We start from the raw sequence: 19,445 nt of genomic DNA, 5'->3' as shown, positions 1-19,445 counted from the left end.
TCAGCTTTTTTTTTTTAAGCCACTTGAGTCTCACAATAGGAATGGTCTGGTTGTCCACCCTCCACAATATCTATATATATACTTTGCCACCCTGCTGTCGTAGGAGTGCAGAACCTTTTTGAAGGTGCACCATTATGTGGGGGAAATTTCACCCCTGTGAATCTGGATTATTTACTTAGAGGATTTATAGCCAATTTTTCTCAGAGAAAGAAAAAGTATCTTATAATACAGCAATTAGGGGGTTTATGAGGTTTCTTGGAATGTCTTCATGTCTTTCAACTGGTCATTTATTGAATCTTTTTTATTTGTGTAACCCCACTAACCATTTAATTTGTTGGGTCTGCACCAGATTTGGCCAAATTGAAAACTGGACCAACTAATTTGGAGGTGATCTGGGCTTTGATTCCATTACTTATGGATGGCTCCAAGACAACTGCAGGAAATGGATGACATGCAGGTTCCCTCAAGTATTACCTTCTTAAGTAGTCCACATAGCATTGAAAACATTCTAGTGGCTGGTTGAGATGCTAGGTAGTAACAGGGCAGCTCTGAAACAAGATAGACTTAGCTTCCTGTTATTGTCAATGGGCGCATAATGAGGAGGCAGTGGGACAATCCCCATGTTTCAAGACCTTCTGATATTCTAACTGCTGTTACTCATCAACAGCTGCACAGCAGAATCCACTCCCCCATCAACCCCAAATGTGCAACCAAATACAAGCTCAGCAGCAATAGATGGGGAAGTAATGTACTAATAGCACACTTCTTTCCATATGATTCTCCTGTCCTGTACCTTCCTGTGTTACAATACTGTAGTTGCAGGGGAGTAGCAACTAAGCCGCTTCTATAATATCAGGCTTCCTGTGCAATTGCCTAGGGCAAAGCAGTTGTTTTCTGCTCTGTGGTTTCTCCAACATTGCTTCTAGAAACATCAATAAGTTCTGCTCCCATGACTGGGCTCCCTTGGATGTTTACATAACACATAAGCTATGGGATTCCCAAAGGACTGGAAAAGAGCCTAGTAATCAATCCTGATTGAGAACATGACAAGGTGACTGAAGTCTGTTAATGAGTAAATAAATGAGTAACTAATTGGCGTCAAGGAGAACTTTAAGGATTTACCATCAGGTGGCCCAGCACCTTTGATTGATGTTATGTGTGAAATGTTAAAAAACAGGGAAACATCCCCCCTCCACTTGGCAATGACACAAGAGTTCTGGGCTATGAAATGTATTTGTCACTGCACTGGAAATTATTCCTTTTGTGTACTCAATTGCAAAATGCATCGTAAAATGTTGAGTCTGAGGCAGTGGAAGGTGAGAGCATGGACACAACAGGATTGTAGCACCTGCAGTTCCCAACTCTAAAGTGTCCATAGCTCAGGGCATTTTTACTTCCATGCCATTTTTCCAATGGCTTGGGAAAAAATTAGAAGAACTTTTGACTGAATATTACCTAATATCTACAATCAGTTGGCCTCTGAGCAGCAGATACAGCCATTCATTTGAACAGAGTTTGTTTGTTTGTTTGTTTACTTCTTATTGATAAGCTATATTTTTAAAAAATGCAATTATTCATCAACACATCAACAACGGACATAAAGGGAAAGTGGAGATAAAGGAGTAAATACAATGTACCGGTACATCAAATTCTTACCCATTGAGTTCACAGAATTATCATCTCCCAAGGATGCAACCTCCTTTCTGGCTTTTCTTTTAGCCCTCTTGATGTGCAAGTGCCAATCTCCATGGTGACAGTTTGAGTGAAACAGGTGACAATCAGTGTTTGGATACAGATCAAAATTACAAAGGCATGCGATGATCTATTTTTGGTCTGGAGTGCTTTATTAAGGGTCTGGAACTGACTGCTGTTCTAAAAATACTTTTCCAAGAGGAAGTAATTGAGGGCAGACTGCAAGGAGAAACTGGGATGTTATTTGAGGACATAAACACTACCATCTTGTGCATCTCTTTGGGGAATGAATCCATAAACATGCTATACGAATTGTGCTAAGCATGTTTATACTTGGAAGAAAGTCCCATTGAAATGAATGAAATTTGTTTGTGAGTTCAAACTGAAGTGCAAACTGAAGTGTTATGCATTCATATTTAGGAGTGAGTGCTATGGAACTCGGTTAACTAGGCAGCCATAGGACTGAGCTGAAAATGCTGGTTTTTTAAAAAAATAAATCATGCAAGAATATCTATTTGCTTTAACCGCTTTAAAATTAATGTGTTTAATGTAGCATGCAACCCAGGAAACAGCCCAATTTAATTCAAATCATAGCACCTAGACCTGTGACAATTTAATTTAAATTTCATGGAGTGAAATTTCTGTGTTCCTATGAACAAATGCAGCCTCAAAGATGTGCATTCCCAGTCAGCATCTGCTGATAAGAAATATATAGCAAATATTTTTTTATTCCTCTTTGATATCTATTCCAAAAAATTTTTAAGGTTTTAACATGCTTGGCAGGGGGTTGGACTCGATGGCCCTTGTGGTCTCTTCCAACTCTATGATTCTATGATTCTAACATGACTAAGTTGGATTGGTAGGATGTCATTGCCTAGACAGGGAGAATTTAACCTCACACCACCCATACTTCAAATGCAAGCATCTCTCTTCCAAAAGCAACCATAGGTTCAAGGCAAAGAGAATGTCTGATGATTGTCAGTTGCTAACACATACTTGCCGAAGGGAAGGTGAAAGAGCAGCAGCATTACATCTGCTTAAATTGATGAGAGAGGAAAATAGTCCTTTTTAAATTAGGGATCCTAATTGCTTAATGTACTGAAAAACCAAGGCATTTTAGCTTTTTGCACTCAGGTTTAACAATATCATTTGTGTTTGTTTCTATTTTCGTGTGTTGTTACTAAGTAGATCTAAAATATCTTTCCCTCTCTAAGTATTATCATTCATGCTAAAAGGAATACTTGGGAGGGAAGTAACTTCATTTTTTACACTATATACATGTTCAAACATACTTCATTTTAAAAAAAACTAAGTTGCAGTCTTCAAACTGAGTCTTAGTTTGGCCTTTGGATAAATTTGAAAAATGATACCTTACAGTTTTTGAACTGTAAGTCAGGTAACTATCTCCTGAAAAGGATAAGGAACAACAATATGCAAAGATACTGGAGTGCTCCTCCCACATGTTTTTGTTTGCTTTGCCCCACCACTGAACCACTTCTGATAGTGCTGTATTAATGGAAAATATCACCATATTGAACAATAAAGTGTTCTATACTGGGGCGGCTAAGAACTTCTGCCTCAAAAGTCAACTGTTGGCGAACTCTCTTGGAACCACATGCCAGTAGTGGGTGTGGCCAACCCACAGGGACAAACACCCCCACCTTCTCCACATATCTGTGTAGATCCACTGAGGAAGTGGGGGATCAATCTAATGACTGGGAAAGGGGGTATTTGCATTTCTTCAGGGCACTTGGCAGGGCAGAGTGTCCTTTCTACCTACTCCAGTTGTTGTTGCTGCTGCTGCTACAAATTTATTTATCTATCTATACCCGCACCTTTTTCCCTGACAGGGACTCAAGGTGGTTTCCAGATAAAAATAAGAACAGCTAAAACATAGCTGGGGTCTTTAAAAAGCAGTTCAACATTGATAGAATTAAAACTATCATTCCATCTGTATATTTATAAACTGCATGGCACCAGCCCTTTCATTAAATGCAGTCTGTTCTCAAAAGCCTGATGGAACAGAAGGACAACAAGGAGGGAGCCAGTGTAATTTCTCTAGAAAGGGATTAAAGCCACAGAGAGGGCCCTGTCTTTAATCCTTACCGAGCGTGCTTGTGGGGGTGGCAGGACTGAGAGAAGGACCTCCCCCAAATATACCAAAACCTGGGCAGGCTTGTTCAGATAGCTTGGACCTCAGCCATGTGGGCTTTCTAGGTCATAACCAACATTTTGAATTGTGCCCAGGTAATTGTATGCTCTATGTCTGCTTTATGTTTTTCCTTTTTCAGTCACCAGAAAAAAATTACTTGAGAAGGGCCAGATCAGGTCGCCAGACATGTATTACCTCTCCCTGAACTATATATTAATTATAAAGAGCTATCTCTCTTATCCTGCCTCACCTGTCTAGAAGAGGTCACCTGCCTGCCTGCCTGCACATCCTTCCAATCCGCATCAGTTCAAGTTAGCCAAGAGCTTGCCTCTATGAAGCTAAGAGGCAAGCAGGCAGGTCCCTTCCCACCTCTTTCCTAAATCCTTCTCTTTTTCACTGCCCTGCCCCGCCCCAATTGTTAAGTATAATTGGTTTAATTAACACTGAAATGGTGAATGTCTAAATGTATATTACTGAAGGCTTTAACATGGGGATTTTCCATGGGGCTATATTTAAGCCAAGAAAGGGACACTGAGCTTTAACTGAGTTGATAATTATTGTTGTTTTCTGCTAGCTAACACATGAGTGTTTAACCTTAGACCACATAGGAGGCTATTGAATTTCAAATCACCATTTTGAAGGGAGTTGCCTTAGTTCCCAAGCTCTGCAGAGTAAGGAGGTATAAATGGCTGTCCAGGAGTATACATCCTTAGGGCTGGAGCGTAGGCAAAATGGAACCTGAGAGAGACAGAGACAGAGACAGAAAGAAAGAGAAAGTGTAAAAGCGCTATGTTTGCAAGCTCTGATTGTAAGTTATTTTATTTCTAAGATGATGCTAAGCCTATGCTTGGAGAAGCCTATGTTTTATGAAACTGTTTGGATGTATCATTTGATGTTTTAATTCTGTTATGAAGAAAGTTCTGCAAGTAAAGTTTTTGAATAATATCTAATCCGTCTGGACAATGCTTCCTTTCAAAGGGAGTCAGTTTTCATGCATCCAGTCACTTCAAACTGTGCAATATTAATATCTCCAATACCAGTTCCTTATTTATATCTTTAATTTAAAGTTCTCGCAGAGGATCTCTGAAAAGCATATTTTAAATACATAAGAGATTTGTGGTTTTGCTGTTCCTAGGAAAACCTAGATAATTGCATGTTTTAAAATGACATTTAAAGGACCGTTACTGAGGTTGTTAAGTCAACAACTTGAAAGTTTTTTGAAAAGGCTAATACATTGGCAGTTGCCTTTACAACCTTAATTCACCCTTTTTGTGATTTTTGGTATAAGGTGTTATTATTTTTCGAGTACATAGTTGTGTTTCTCATATGTGCTTTACACTTTGGATATGCTAGCACATCTTACTAAGATTTCATTGGCATATCAAAATTTAGCATTTCATACATTTAACTCTGTTGTGTGAAGTTTTTGTGGTTTTGTCTTATATTTATTTGATAGTACTGTTGAATGATGCTGTTGACTAGGGGGGAAATAAACACCAGGGCATTTAGAAAATTACAGCCTGGAGATGGAATAAACAAAATTTTTAAGTGTGAAGGTGGAGGAAGGATTTTTCTGCATTTAATGCTTTAAATAAACCTCAGTATGTTTATGAGCCATGTTTGGCTCAGATAATAAGCTCTTATTTGAAACTATGAACAGACACAAAGGTAATGACACTTGGACATCACCATCATTGCACAGTGTGGAAACATCTTTGTCGTTTTTCCTTCCATGGTTTATGGCTTTGTTTTGCGATATTTTTCCTCTGATACATCCTCCAGTATCACACAAGTGCAAACATCTTCTGGGGGTTGGAAAGCTGATTTGAGAAGGTTACAGATAAATAAACCTCATCTGTGAGTGTCAAGCAACAGATATGTTTCTCTGCTTTGAAATGAGTGGATACAGGGAGAATACATGATATACTAAAGACCACAATGAGCTGCAGGTATTATAAGACATGTTTTGTATAATGGATGATAAGCAAAAACATACTTGCTATAAAACTGGGATCAGTCCTAGACTATCCGATTGTCTTAGGGATTCCACTCCAGATTTTTTTAGAGTTTACTCCTTAGCCTTTTCTTTCCCCAAAGATATCCCACAAGGCAGCAGAGGTTTAGGATCAGAGTTTTATTCTCCTAGATGGGCTACCTTCCCAGGTTGATAAGCACGATCTGCCCCTCATTTCCCTCTACAGTATGTTCAGAAACCTCCATAAACCAGGTGAGAGTAGCCGATGGGTCTCAAATGCTTGGTGAGTTAGGGAGTTCCTCTGCATGTGAAGAGAGGTCCTGGCAGATTTAGCAGATGAGACCAATAGTGGGTTCAATGGACTGGATATACTAGTGAAAATATAAAAATATAAAATATAAAAAATGTGTATAATAGACAAAGTTGCATCTCAAACAGTTGTGGAGAACTGAACTTAAGATGAGAAAAACAAGAAACCAAAATTGGCATATTCATTCATCTGTACTGCAGATGTTTTTGAAGTACACATGACTAGTAAAACAATATTAAATACTGTACCAACAAGAATAAAAGCAACATCTGAGGCAAAATTATTATTATCCATAAAATTATCATTATGTAATGATCCATATATTGGACACATAAAGAATAATCTGATTGTAGCAGTTACATCCTCATTAAATTGTATCTATTTTTTAAAAAATGTGATCCTCACAGTGACAGCAGGTGCTAATGTTAATGAATCTGTCAAATCATTGGTCACCTCTATAGAGTGATTTCTCCCAAGGTCTTGCTGTGTTGGTTTTCTGATTGATGGCATGTTTAGCCCTGTTATGGCAGGGAGAGGAAGTATGGGGAAATAGTGTTATAAACTTTAAAGATGAATTCTTTGTCTTAAACAAAATGCCTTGGACTGTCAGAAATGATTATTTAATGCTCATGTTGTTCACACTTTCTTTTATGAGACAAGTTGACAACCGTGGTTATCCTTTTATGCACCCTTTCTGCTTTGGGGGTTTTAGGGATCACTGATGCTGCACTGTCGTGATCAGCCCTGTTGGACCGTTTTATATAGAGGATATCTCAATTGTATCAAATAGTGTCTATTCACCAAGGACTAGGAACTTGAGAAGGATAAAAGGTCTGAGCAGCAGAGTTTGCAAAGCTAATGGACGAAAGTGAAAACAGCTTTGGAATGGTCAAAGGCTTGGTGTCCTTGCTAAACAAAGACATCTGATGGGAAGTTTTCCTTCTGCACATGACTCTGGCAAACCGCTCTAAGCTGAAGCGTTCCTTCCTCACCCACCCTAGAATGTTTAGTTCACATTGAGTTCATGAAACATCGTACCCTGACCTGTTCTCAATGCATGGTTAACCACATCTACGGAATGCGATAGTTATGTTCTTTTAAGTCTTGCTATATCAATCACTAGTAATAGTTTAATAAGGAGGTTTTCATACCTGTCCAATTCTGTGTTCCCTTTCCCAAATCTATTGATGATTAATGCCTATATGCAACCCTTGCATTGTATTTGTGTTAACCAATCAGCAACAAGCACATATGTGGCAATGCTGTAATATTCAATAAAAGGGACTCCCCGAGACATGCTCGAGAGATGCCTCCCATATGACACTTGTCATTCGTCTGTCGTTTATTTCATCCCAACAGACATCCACTATAGATTTAAAATGGTGGCAACTTTGTGAACATGGTAATGGGTAACAACCGAAAGTGGGTTATGATACTCAGTGAGGAAGTGGTGGTGGGCATTGTGGAAAAACTCAGAGTATCACCAGGTAGACTTAGTGCTGGGGCAGTGAGTCTGTGAGCTTCCTTCCCCAATCAAAACCTCATATTTTAGAATCCCAGAATTGGAACCCATGGAGCAGGCTCTGGCAGCAGATATGGGACTGGATTCACACTTTGCTTCAAACAACAGTAGCATTGCCAGAGCAGAGTTACAATAAGGGATGCTTCCACTGGGCGGAAAGAGAGGGAAGGTGACCTTTGCCAGTTTCTCCCTCCCTTTGTAACCTTCAATGGGACTCTTTAGAACAGAATGGGAGGTGGCATTAAGGGGGAGGAATCATCAAAAGAGTCCTCTGCCCCCCACTAATATTGGGATTCCTCTACTGGATCAAAACTCTGGATCAAAAAGACACTGCTGATATGGGCTGCCATATGTCCGGATTTTCCCAGACATTTACCTGATTTCCGCCTGGACACTGCTGCCAACTGTTGTGATTTCATTCCTCCCGTTGCAGGATGTGTGATTGTTTTCATCACATGTCTGTGTTGACATTCCATACTGTTGGAGTCATGAGAACGGAAGTTCAGTTACACTGTTCCGTTATGCTGTACTTTTGCTTTTCTGCTCTCTCGGAGATGAAGAAGGAGAGAGGAGCCATGTTTTCTTTTGTTCTGTTTTGTACATAATAAAGTAACTTAGAAACCCACACCACCAATGCCTAGCTTCTGCTTGGACTCTGCTAATGTGTTGTGTGCATATGTCTTCGGATATATGTCGCAGAAGCGCATCGGGAAAGAAGAGTGATGAATCATCCCGAGGGTAGCTTGTGGGGGAGAATGCAACTGCCTGGTGTTTTCCAAGCTGGTGCAAGAAGACCAGTGAGTCCAGCTCCATGTACCCAGGCACCAACACCGACTGCAATATTCTGGATATGTCAGGGAAATTCTGGATGTATGGCAACCCTAACATAGCTCTTCCCCACGGAAATCAAGGCATATATTTAGTTCTTCATAACTCCAGATGATAGATAGATGATTAGATAGATAGATAGATGATAGATATAGAGATGATAGATAGATAGATAGATAGATAGATAGATAGATAGATAGATAGATAGATAGATATAGAGATAGATATAGAGATAGAGATAGATAGATGATAGATAGATAGATAGATGATAGATGATAGATAGATAGATAGATAGATAGATAGATAGATAGATAGATAGATAGATGATAGATAGATAGATAGATGATAGATAGATAGATAGATGATAGATAGATAGACAGACAGACAGATATCCTGTTTGGGAGGGGGGAGATAAAAAGATCTTGGTAATCCTTGCAGAAGAATGGAAATAAGGCCAATGCACAGATGAACTGCAAGTCCCAACTTACGAATATTTAAAGTCATAAATTTTAAAATGCAATTGCATTTATCAGTGGCAGAATGCATAAATTACTTTTGGTATATTTGTGAGGAACACAAGTCTGCAGAGAAATTTGCCCCCTGCTTTAATCTGCTTGTGATAGAACTTCTAGGGAGAAAAAAAGCTTCAGTTTGAACAACCTGTACAACATCAAAGCCCTTTCCCCTCCCTGCTGAAAGGCAAGTGGTCAGATGGAGACTCAGAAAGCAGTATGAAATCTAGCTCTGGGCTATATCCAGCCCTCTGTATCTGGGGTGCCTCACTGCAGCATTAAATCGAAAATTATAATAATTATAAATCTTTGACTTTCCACCTATATTTTTCTATGTTTGTGCCCTATAAATAATTGGGAAATTCTTCCTTAGGAGGCATTTTTAATGGAAATACAGAGAAATGAGTACTCTTAGACATTTCTAACTCAGTTGGTCCATATGTTACATGGGATCTTAGCTCAATTGGGAAAATAGTTATTCTCTTCTAGTCACATTTCCCCTCAGCTTTGTTTAGGTAAACAGTAGTCTTATAACAGGTGAAAATATGCTGAAGTACTATTTATTATTTTCAAGGTACTGACCAGACATTTTTACCTGGTCTTTTGTTTTATTCTGGGCATATTAGTGCTTGTGAACAAAAGAGCAAACAAGGATGGCTGCGGAGCAATCTCAAGTCCACCAAAAGCAAATAGAAACATATATTTTTAGAGGCATTGACAGCTTTATATTGCTGTTTCCTAGAAGATGCATAGCGGAGGAAGAGCGGAAAGACATTCCTGTGAAACTCCATGACTCACAGAAATTGATCTGATTCAACAGTTAATGCAGCACAAAGATTGACCATGAACCAACATGCCCATAATTTAAAGGCTGTATACAGGGACACAGGATCCCCCCCCCTTTTAAAAGAACATTGTCCTCCTTCCTCTCCAGCCATTAATAAAACAATACTTTAAACAAAGACATGTTTTGCAAGTTTGGAAGTAGGTGCCTGACACACGTCATGCTGCCGCTTTTATATCACCCCACACAAAAGTGATTGGCCAAGAAGCCGGGGTGATCGTGGTGCCACCCTGGCATGACGGCATTACTCCGCCCACGCCAGGAGCGGGAGGAACCGGCCTGGGGGCCTGCCCGCAACCAGGAGCATCCTTAAGGATGATCCCACTTATCGATTAAAAATTTCGTGTGATGTGATCCAATCTTCATTCTGAAAGTGTGGCCCAGAGGGAAAATGTTTGAGAACTACTGTCCTAAAGAAATTAAATGAGTTTGTCCTGCCTAATAAACCCCTAAGCACCCAGCTACATCCTAAGCCAAGTTCTATCTGGCAGTTAAACTCTCACATTCTACCTTTTGACTCCCCACTCCCTCCTGCTTGGTTGTTTCTCCACCTTGCCATGATTGGTTGCAGGGTCTCCAGGAGGATGACCCAACATCTATCCATCATAGGAGTACTCTCTGTGTCTTTCCTTTCCTTTCCTTTCCTTTCCTTCCTTCTTACTGACAGCCATGACCATGTCCTTTTATGTCATTGCGAAAATCCAGACAACCGATTCTCTTTCCTCCTTATCTCTCAAGACGGGTAGCCATTGTATGTCATTGCATGGACAGGCAGAGACCACACCAATCCAAGACCGGTTCCCACGTGGCAAGCCCCCCCCCCAGCCTGCCCAGCCCCCCAGAATCACGGGAAACGGGCGGGAGGCCCCTTCTGCCGCCTCCACCCCCCAAGGGGCCAAAACAGGCATGGGGGGGAGAGGAGAAGGCTGCACGATGTGGCAAGGCCTTCCTCGTGGCCCACCCAGCCAGGCTACTAAGGGTTGGGCCCCAGTCTCACCTCTCCAGATGTAGGAAGAATTCCAGTGATGTCCACTTGCGAAGCTCTGGAGCTGACTCTGATCCCCCAGGTAAGTTCCACCGTCTATTGTGTGGGTGGGGAAGTGTCACCCCTACCTCGCCAACTCCCCTTGGCAACGCCTCCCCCACTGGGATTGGTTGACTATCTGAAGTTGGGTGGAAACCTCCAGGTATCCAGCTGGGGGGGGGCAATGCCAGGCAAAACTGCTAGGAGCCATGTAGGATCAGGGGTGCTGCACACATCCATGCAAAGTACTCCCCCCATTTGATGTGGGGAACGGTCATTCCTCCCACTTCTTGTTACACTCACCTACAGCAATGGTGAGATCTGAAACTTTGCTGTTTGCATGTGATATTTCCCCCAATTAAAGCAACAAGATTCATGATGGGTTTTTTTCCAATCAGTGCTGTGTACTTTAATATGAGAGGGATGGCCCACTAGGAAAACAGAATGAATGGCTTCTGCATGTTGTTGTTAGACTGAGTGGTCTTTGATCTCTCGGTCTACTCTATAAATGGAACAACCTGGTTATTTATAAGTGAATGAAAGCACTATTCTTTTCAGAACCCTGAGTTGCATAGAACTGTTAACATCTACAGACACACCAAATAACATGCTGCTTATACAATAATTACTGTATTTAATAAAATGGAAACAAAGCACTCTGCTGGTAATTTTGTTCCGTGGCTTCTGAACATATGAAAACAAGCCTTTATATTTGAGCACCAAAATTATGGAGCATCTCCACAGAGTGGCAGACAACTATTATGACGTTATTGCATCTAAGACACAGTGTCTTCTTTTATACATATCAGCGTACTTTGTAAACCTTATCATGGAAATTTGCATATGCTTAGTGAAATTTTTCGATTAAAAAAACTAAAAAGGAATAAATTGAGAATTAAACAATGGAAAAACAGAAACGTTGAATATGCTTTTAGCTTTATGGTTGGAATTCAGTGTCACACCATGATGCACATTTTGTCAGTGCAGACGTTTCAGCTTGCCTGATGGAACAATCTCCCTCTCCTCTCCCTTTGTGCTATTCTGAGGGTTCTCCTGAGCCCCTGAGCCAATTTGCAGGGCTCTGGGGGGAATGAGAGGGAAAGCCCCATTGCACAAACAGAAGCCCTTGTGCAGGGCTTGTGCTGATGGGACTCATTTGGTGACCTATGGCAGCTCAAGTGAGGTAGAATTCAAAGCAAAATGTGGCCAAGTGGTTTAACAAATTAACAAACCTTTCTGTTTCCTGCTTTAGTGTGGATGGAAAGCAATTATGGTCCTCTTCCAGTCTTTCACCTCTGATACATTTAGACATTTTAGGTACACCATAAAGCACTACATTGTGTTCTTGCATTTCTTTGTGTTTCTGCCTCCTTTTTTTTCAGGGTACTGTGTTCCATCACTCCTCCAACAGAGAAAAGCATGACAACATCCAACATTTTGTAACCACTGAGCATACTTGGTCACTACTGGACAATTTTTTCATAGAGGCAATTAGTATTCTGCATGCCCTGGGCATGTCCCCGCTTGTTTCTCTCCAGCGTTGTTTTGGCCACAATCCTGTCACCACATGCTGGTTGAATTTATTATTGTAATGAGTGATGGATGGTGTTATGATATCATACTTGTTCTTTTCGTTTTTGTCTTGTTCACAGTCACATCTAAAGAGTCCTGCTGCTTTAGCATTCGAATAATGTTTCAGGTTCAGCACTGGAATAAATAAAGGCAGAGTTAAGTTTGCAGTTCAGATTGGGTTTGACTAGGACTTGAACTGAAAAGCAGATCAAGCCTCTCTCTCTCTCTCTCTCTCTCTCTCTCTCTCTCTCTCTCTCCCTCCCTCCTCCCGCCCCCAAAATTGGTCTTACTAGCTAGTCAAAACATTGAACAGACCTTTTCAGATTATCTTTTTACTACTACAGTGGTACCTCAGGTTACATACACTTCAGGTTACAGACTCTGCTAACCCAGAAATAGTACCTCGGGTTAAGAACTTTGCTTCAGGATGAGAACAAAAATCGTGTTCTGGCGGCACAGCGGCAGCAGGAGGCCCCATTAGCTAAAGTGGTGCTTCAGGTTAAGAACAGTTTCAGGTTAAGAACGGACCTCTGGAATGAATTAAGTACTTAACCTGTAATGCAAACTGAATTAGAATATATATACACTTTGAATATTCCTTTCTCAGTCTACACATAGAATTTGATATTTTGAATACATGGCAGAAGGACAGTGCAGAGGTAGCCTCCAGACATTGTAGATGGCAACTCCTGTCATCCCTGCCCAATAGTCATGTTGGCTGCAGCTCATGGGGGCTATTGTCCATAACTTATGGAAAACATCACTGTGGCTACTTCTAGAGTAGATGTTTGAGAAGGAGACACTCATGGACTTTAAAAGATGTGAGAGTATATCCTCACCTGGTTATAGCCAGTGCCCCTCTTGGCTGCTGCCTCTCGCAAACTTCACACAGTCACAGAAACAAAGCACGAAAGTGATTTTTTCAAGATCAGATGGAAAGACTGGTAAAGTCACAATAGTTACAACAACTCTCAGCTACAACTACTTAGTCAGCCCCTCTCAGATGTTTCTATCATGGGGATGAGAGGTAATAAGAAACAGCCTGCCACTTTGCTCTCTCCTGGTATAACGCTTCCTTCATGAAGAGGCCACAATGAGTCTTAACTGTGAACATTGAGGTGAAGGTGGTTGTCCTTTGGTCTTTGATCTTCTCCCTCTGACATGCTTTTCATCTATTTTATTGTGCTTTTTGACAACTCTCTCTGTTTGAAATTGGAAGATTTAGCAAGGCTCATGCTATTATTGCAGTTGACCCCAGAGCAAAAGTAACAAAAGCCCTAGCAGTGACCAGCATTTTAAACATGGGAAACTCTCTGACTGTATGGTTGGTGCAATCCCATTTCCAACTGCCAGTAGCCTGAGATTACAATGTGGGATGCATATAAATGTCACACTTTTTTAATACAGCGAGAGGAAAGGAGGTTGGCATCATATTTCAGAAGTCTATCCATCACAAGTATCCATTTTGTCTTAGCATCAGTACAAAAAAAATCATGATTCATGCCAATGTTATGTTGATATAGATGAACAAATGGAGTAAATAATCTACTGGGGCACTTTCAGCTGCTTGCCATTTTGAGAAATGTGAATTGGATAATTCAGATTAAAAGAGGATCATCATTTTGTTCATACTGTTGCACAATAGGAGATTGTTTTTCCCTTTAGTGCAACGCGCAAAACATTGTTTTCACATGGACAGTGGGACATCTTAGACTGATTATCTAAACATCTTTTGTAATAAAAGTTCTAGTACACATTGTTGCAGACCACCCCAATCTAAGAGTGGTGCAAGATTCCAGGGTAATGTTATGAGTTGGGTTGGGGGTAGGATGTATGTCTGAGCCCCCCTTCTAATTCCTGGATCCAGCATGGATTCAGTTGCTGGAATAGCAAGGCCAGCCTGGGAACAAAGAGGCCGGCTCTGTGCCAGAGGGCAAATGGGTGGTTCTCCCTCCCTCAACTGTCTGTTACTTAGAAAAACAAAAGGCTAGAGTTGAGTGATGAGTTAGGTGATCTAGAAGTGGCATGCAAAATCTGCAGGACGGAAAAGCAGAGAAGAGAGAGAGTGAGCCAGGCTGAAACCCAGGACTTTGGCCATAGGAAAAGCAGAACTTCCTTTCGGTGTCAAGTCTGCAAACCCCTCCATTGTAGACTCGGGTTGTATATATGTGTAAACAAAACATATATCATAAAGACAGCCCAATGTCTCAAGTGGTGCAAGATACCAATGGGTTCCAGGTGCTTAAAAAGGTAAAGGTAAAGGTACCCCTGCCTGTACGGGCCAGTCTTGCCAGACTCTAGGGTTGTGCGCTCACCTCACTCTATAGGCCGGGAGCCAGCGCTGTCAGCAGACACTTCAGGGTCACGTGGCCAGCGTGACAAGCTGCATCTGGCGAGCCAACGCAGCACACGGAACGCCGTTTACCTTCCCGCTGGTAAGCAGTCCCTATTTATCTACTTGCACCCGGAGGTGCTTTCGAACTGCTAGGTTGACAGGCGCTGGGACCGAACGGCGGGAGTGCACCCCGCCGCGTGGATTCGAACTGCCGACCATGAGATCAGCAAGTCCTAGGCGCTGAAGTTTTACCCACAGCGCCACCCGCGTCCCATTGTCCACCCGCCTCCAGGTACTTATACAGGGTTAAATGTTTCCTTTTGGAAATGAGGCACAGCCAACAATTCATTTAAAGTAGAGAGGCGTTCCCTTAGCACCTCTTTTCTTGTCTTGGGCTGCAGCTCCCTCCTTATATTGTTTTTTCTGTTATCACCAGGTTGAGCACTGTATTCCTTTTGAGTGAAATCAGAGTAAATAATAAGAAACCATCCATATTTTACAACAACCATTCAGTGCACATTCGCATTTCTGTTAACAATCCTTTGTGTGTTTTTCCCCAAAGTAACAAAACTATTTTGGGACCACTTCGCTGTTTTAAAAGCAACAAAAATGACTGAGCAGTTGGTGCAGTTGGTACTTGGGCTAGAAAAACAGAGATATTATTATTATTCCAAATCATAATTCAGTGTATGCTTTTCAGACCCTTCAAGGCAGAAGGGGAACACCAATCCTATTTTATTTTTATTTTATAAATTTAAGAACTAAGCACTTATAACTACACTTTACTTCTTTCCTGCCAGCTAATCCACTTAGAGGCATTTCCTGTGAAAGTACTCGAGGAAACAAAATACCTGTATGTAAGTTCTCCCACTGCTAACACTAATGTGGTTTTTTATTATTCACAACCTACAACATCAAAGCTTCTTAAATAAATGGATTCCCTGCTATCTAAATCCTTTTTGTGCAAATAGCTCTATTAATCTAGATTTATTTTAATGAATACAAGCAAGAGAATGCATATGCAGGAACATTGAAGCACTTCTGTTATTAATTCTTAAAAACAATAGTAAAATCTTTCCTACAATATATGCTTTTCAAACACCCCACTTTTCCTTGTTAGAAGTACCCTGTAGCATTGTAGTGGCATATTATTATTATTATTATTATTATTATTCCTGCCCTCTCTCTCAAAGGAGCCCAGGGTGGCAATTTTTCCATTGTTGTCAAGAGATCGTTAATGATATAGGATGCAGTATTAGTTTGCCATGAAAAAAGTTTCTGTTTCTGTAGATTTAGGAATAGTCATAGAGCTGAGACATTTGAGCGTGTTTATTCCTTTCCTTTGGATCACTTTTAAAATCAGATCTGTTGAGAAGTAGTAAATGCAAGTGCTTCTTGACAGCTCATGCCATAGCAACTTCCCTGCAAACTTGTCCGCTTCAGATATTTTTTACTATAGTTCCCATCAGCCTCACCCAGCATGACAAATGGTCACCAGTGATGAAGCCTAGAATATCTGGAAGGAGCTAGGTTAGGAAAGCCTACCTTATAGCCATACCTGATTTTATTTTATCTTGAGTCTCAGACATATTTGGTCTTTTATTTACTATTTAAATTTTAGTATATTTTCCAAATATAACACAAGGAAAGAAACAATCCTTCAGTTCTCTTCCACTTCCCACAACAAATGCATCTTTCCAAATGCAGCTAGGTAATATAAGGTTAGCCAAAGCACTGATAGTTTTCGTCATCTCCATTGAGGGGCCATACCTTGTCCTTTCCAGACATGGTCCACGCTTTAGAACTTTCTTTCCTTTCTGCTCCATGCCAAACCCCAGTTTTTAAAGTTGAACAGGAGAATCCAACCAATTTGCTGTTCATTGCACTACAGCTTTAAATGGGGGGGGGGATGCTTGGGACATTGAGCTTTAAAGTGTGGACCTGTGCCTGGAAAGAGAGTCCAAAGGGTAAGTGTGGACAAGCCCTGACTGAATAATTGGTTGTGGTTCGAGGACCCGACCTCCGCATAGTTGAATGAAAACACAAGGACACGTGATATAAGGTTAATGGGCAAGAAAAGGCCACAACTTTATTGATTACAGCAAGTGAAAAGGTATTGGCTTAGGCATTGGATTACATCAGCTGATTCCACCCCCTCAGAGAGGGGTGAGTCTAAAACAGGGGGGTTTATTCACCAGTAGGTGGAGCCTGTTGATGCTAATCCAACTATAAGCTCTCCCCTGATGTCACCAAGGGTTGTGCCATGGCCTCCCGCCACGCAGGCAGACAGAATACACGACCGCTGGATTCCTTTAACGGAATACCCAAAAATTGAAGGCATAGGCGATGGGATGGCCACACCTAGCCCTTTGACACACCACAACACATTATTCCAATGCCTAACCTACCCACCAATACCACAAAAGTTGTGACGATTGCTACGAGGTAGGCGAAAAAAACAAAAAGCCTAATGCCAAATGGAAAAATTCCTACCAGGCCCCCTGGACAACCAGGGCGACCAACCTAAGGTCCATAGCAAGGCCAAAAGAAAACTGAGACCCTGAGCTCTAAGGGAGTGGAGGGTGGGTGACTTGCGATGGGACGACGGAGAGTGAGGCTGGGAAGATGGCGCCGCAGCAATTTAGGCTGCTAAACATGCCCCCTCGCAGGCACCTGGTTGGGTGCCTGTCAGTGGGCGTGGGCGCCAGCCAGGTGAGTGGGAGGAAGGGGCTAACGCCCCCTGCTTGAGGCGTAGTCTGGATCCCGACCGCAACCACTCCCCTCTCTTGCAGGAGGAGAGTCTTTATATAATAGAGAAAGAAAATGAACAAAAACGTTCCCTGTAGTGAGAAATTAAAATGAGGCTTTTCTTTTCTTTCTTCTTTTGAAGGCTGAGTTGCATTCCTGTCTTAACTAGAAAGTGCTGGGTTCTTAGGTAGTGAAGTAATTCTGTTTAACGTGGAAAGGGTAATCCTAGCCAATTAAAGTGGTATTTGCTGGACAGAAAAAAATATTGAGAATCCTATGATTTGTCAACTGCTATTGTCAACTGGGTGTTTCCCCTATAATCCTATGTCTCAGAGCATGTAAGGACCTTTTGCCCTTGGCCCATCTTTTGCTGAAGGGAAGAAGTCTTTGTAACAGAAGAAATTTGTGGGAAATGTAGGTAGGAAAGCAAAAGTAGAGGCTAGAACTGAAGACACTGTAGTGGGCAATAGTCATGGGGCTGTGAAGCTGTGAAGAGCAGTTGGAAAGATTGTACCTGGTCACTCCCCCTTCATTGTTGTTGTATAGTCGTTTAGTCGTGCCTGACTCTTCGTGCCTGACTCTTCTTTCCCAACATCAGGGTCTTCTCCAGGGAGTCTTCATGAAAAAAACTAAGATCATGGCCACTGGTCCCATCACCTCCTGGCAAATAGAAGGGGAAGAAATGGAGGCAGTAAGAGATTTTACTTTCTTGGGCTCCATGAGCACTGCAGATGGTGACAGCAGTCACAAAATTAAAAGATGCCTGCTTCTTGGGAGAAAAGCAATGACAAACCCCTTCATTACAGTGCACAAAATACTGAAGATGCCCATGTAAATGCAAGAGGCCATAAAGAACAGCTCTCATTACTGATAAAAAGAAAGAAAGAGGAAAGAAACATTTTTTTAAAAAAAGAATTTTATTACATTTTCAATTACAAAATCAGAAATATAAAAAGACTTAAAAGAAAAAAACACAAACGAAAAAAGCCGAAGAAAAAGAAAAAGAAAAGAAAAAAAAGCAATCCAACTTTCAAAGACATTTTTACATTACTAACTGGACTTCCCCACATCTCCCTCACCCTGCGTTCTTTACAATAAACATATCAGCAAATTATTACCTTGTTTCGTACCTTATTTATATCTTTCAAATATTATACTTCTAGATTTAAAGTACTTTTTATCAATTATTTATACCTTAAAGTAAAACATAGATTAACCTTAAGTTTTAGCTTTCTCTTACTTATAACTTAATCTTCTATTTTCCCAGTCTAGTTGCAGGAGCTAGAGTTTCCAAATCATGCAGATTCTTAACATTCATACAACTTATAATATTTTTGTAAATAGTAAAACCAGCATAAATACTCCAAAGTTGTCTCTGTTAATTCCCGGCCAAAAGTTCAATTGTCTGCACAATAATCCAATCTTTTAAAAGTTCTTTCAAAGCGCTTCCCGCTTGTCGAAACTTTTACTTTGATCTCTTTAGCACAGTTGGGAGACGGACTTCCTGGTTGCGTTTCCCGTTTTCAGCCAAATTAGAATACTTTAGTCCCGATAATTTTTTAAGTCCCCTTACTCACGGGTTGTAGTTGCAAATCTGATGTTCCAAGAAGAAAGGTCGGCGCTCATCAGCCGCAGCCGCGCGGCTTTGTTTCCGCAGAAAGAGCGATGAACTCACAGCGCCGCTCCCCCTTTCACGTTCCAGAGCCCCTTACGGGGTTCCTTCTCCGTTTCCGGGGGGGCTCCTGGCGCCCGCCGAGTCCCACAGCCACAAGCTCACTCTGCCCGTGGTTTTTCTTAATGGGTCACCGCTGTGCCGCAGCGGACGACCCTTTCCTGCGGAGCCCCTCTTCAGAGCGCGAAGAGGACCGCCATTGCTGTTTCGCGCCGCCTCCGGAAGTCGGAAAGAAACATTTTTGGAAGGAAAAAAAAAT

The 19,445-nt window shown here is 41.3% G+C and overlaps 1 protein-coding gene across 1 annotated transcript in view; it reads right to left on the bottom strand.

The window, feature by feature from the left end:
* Positions 1 to 10,892, bottom strand: part of LOC307213661 (uncharacterized protein) — a 28,697-nt gene extending 17,805 nt beyond the window's left edge. Inside the window, exons 1-4 of the mRNA XM_079971767.1 lie at positions 10,833 to 10,892; positions 8,028 to 8,128; positions 6,583 to 6,647; positions 1,657 to 1,743 (exon numbers count right to left, since the gene is read on the bottom strand). Of these exons, the coding sequence (XP_079827893.1) occupies positions 1,657 to 1,743; positions 6,583 to 6,647; positions 8,028 to 8,122 (247 nt within the window). The 5' untranslated portion in view covers positions 8,123 to 8,128; positions 10,833 to 10,892. The remainder of the gene's footprint in view (positions 1 to 1,656; positions 1,744 to 6,582; positions 6,648 to 8,027; positions 8,129 to 10,832) is intronic.
* Between the last annotated feature and the right edge of the window lie 8,553 nt (positions 10,893 to 19,445).

Source organism: Podarcis cretensis (assembly GCF_951804945.1).
Source record: "Podarcis cretensis genome assembly, chromosome: 3".
Classification (NCBI taxonomy): Eukaryota; Metazoa; Chordata; class Lepidosauria; order Squamata; family Lacertidae; genus Podarcis; species Podarcis cretensis.
Note: the sequence above shows the minus strand (reverse complement) of the source record. Positions and strands in the feature narration are given on the sequence as shown.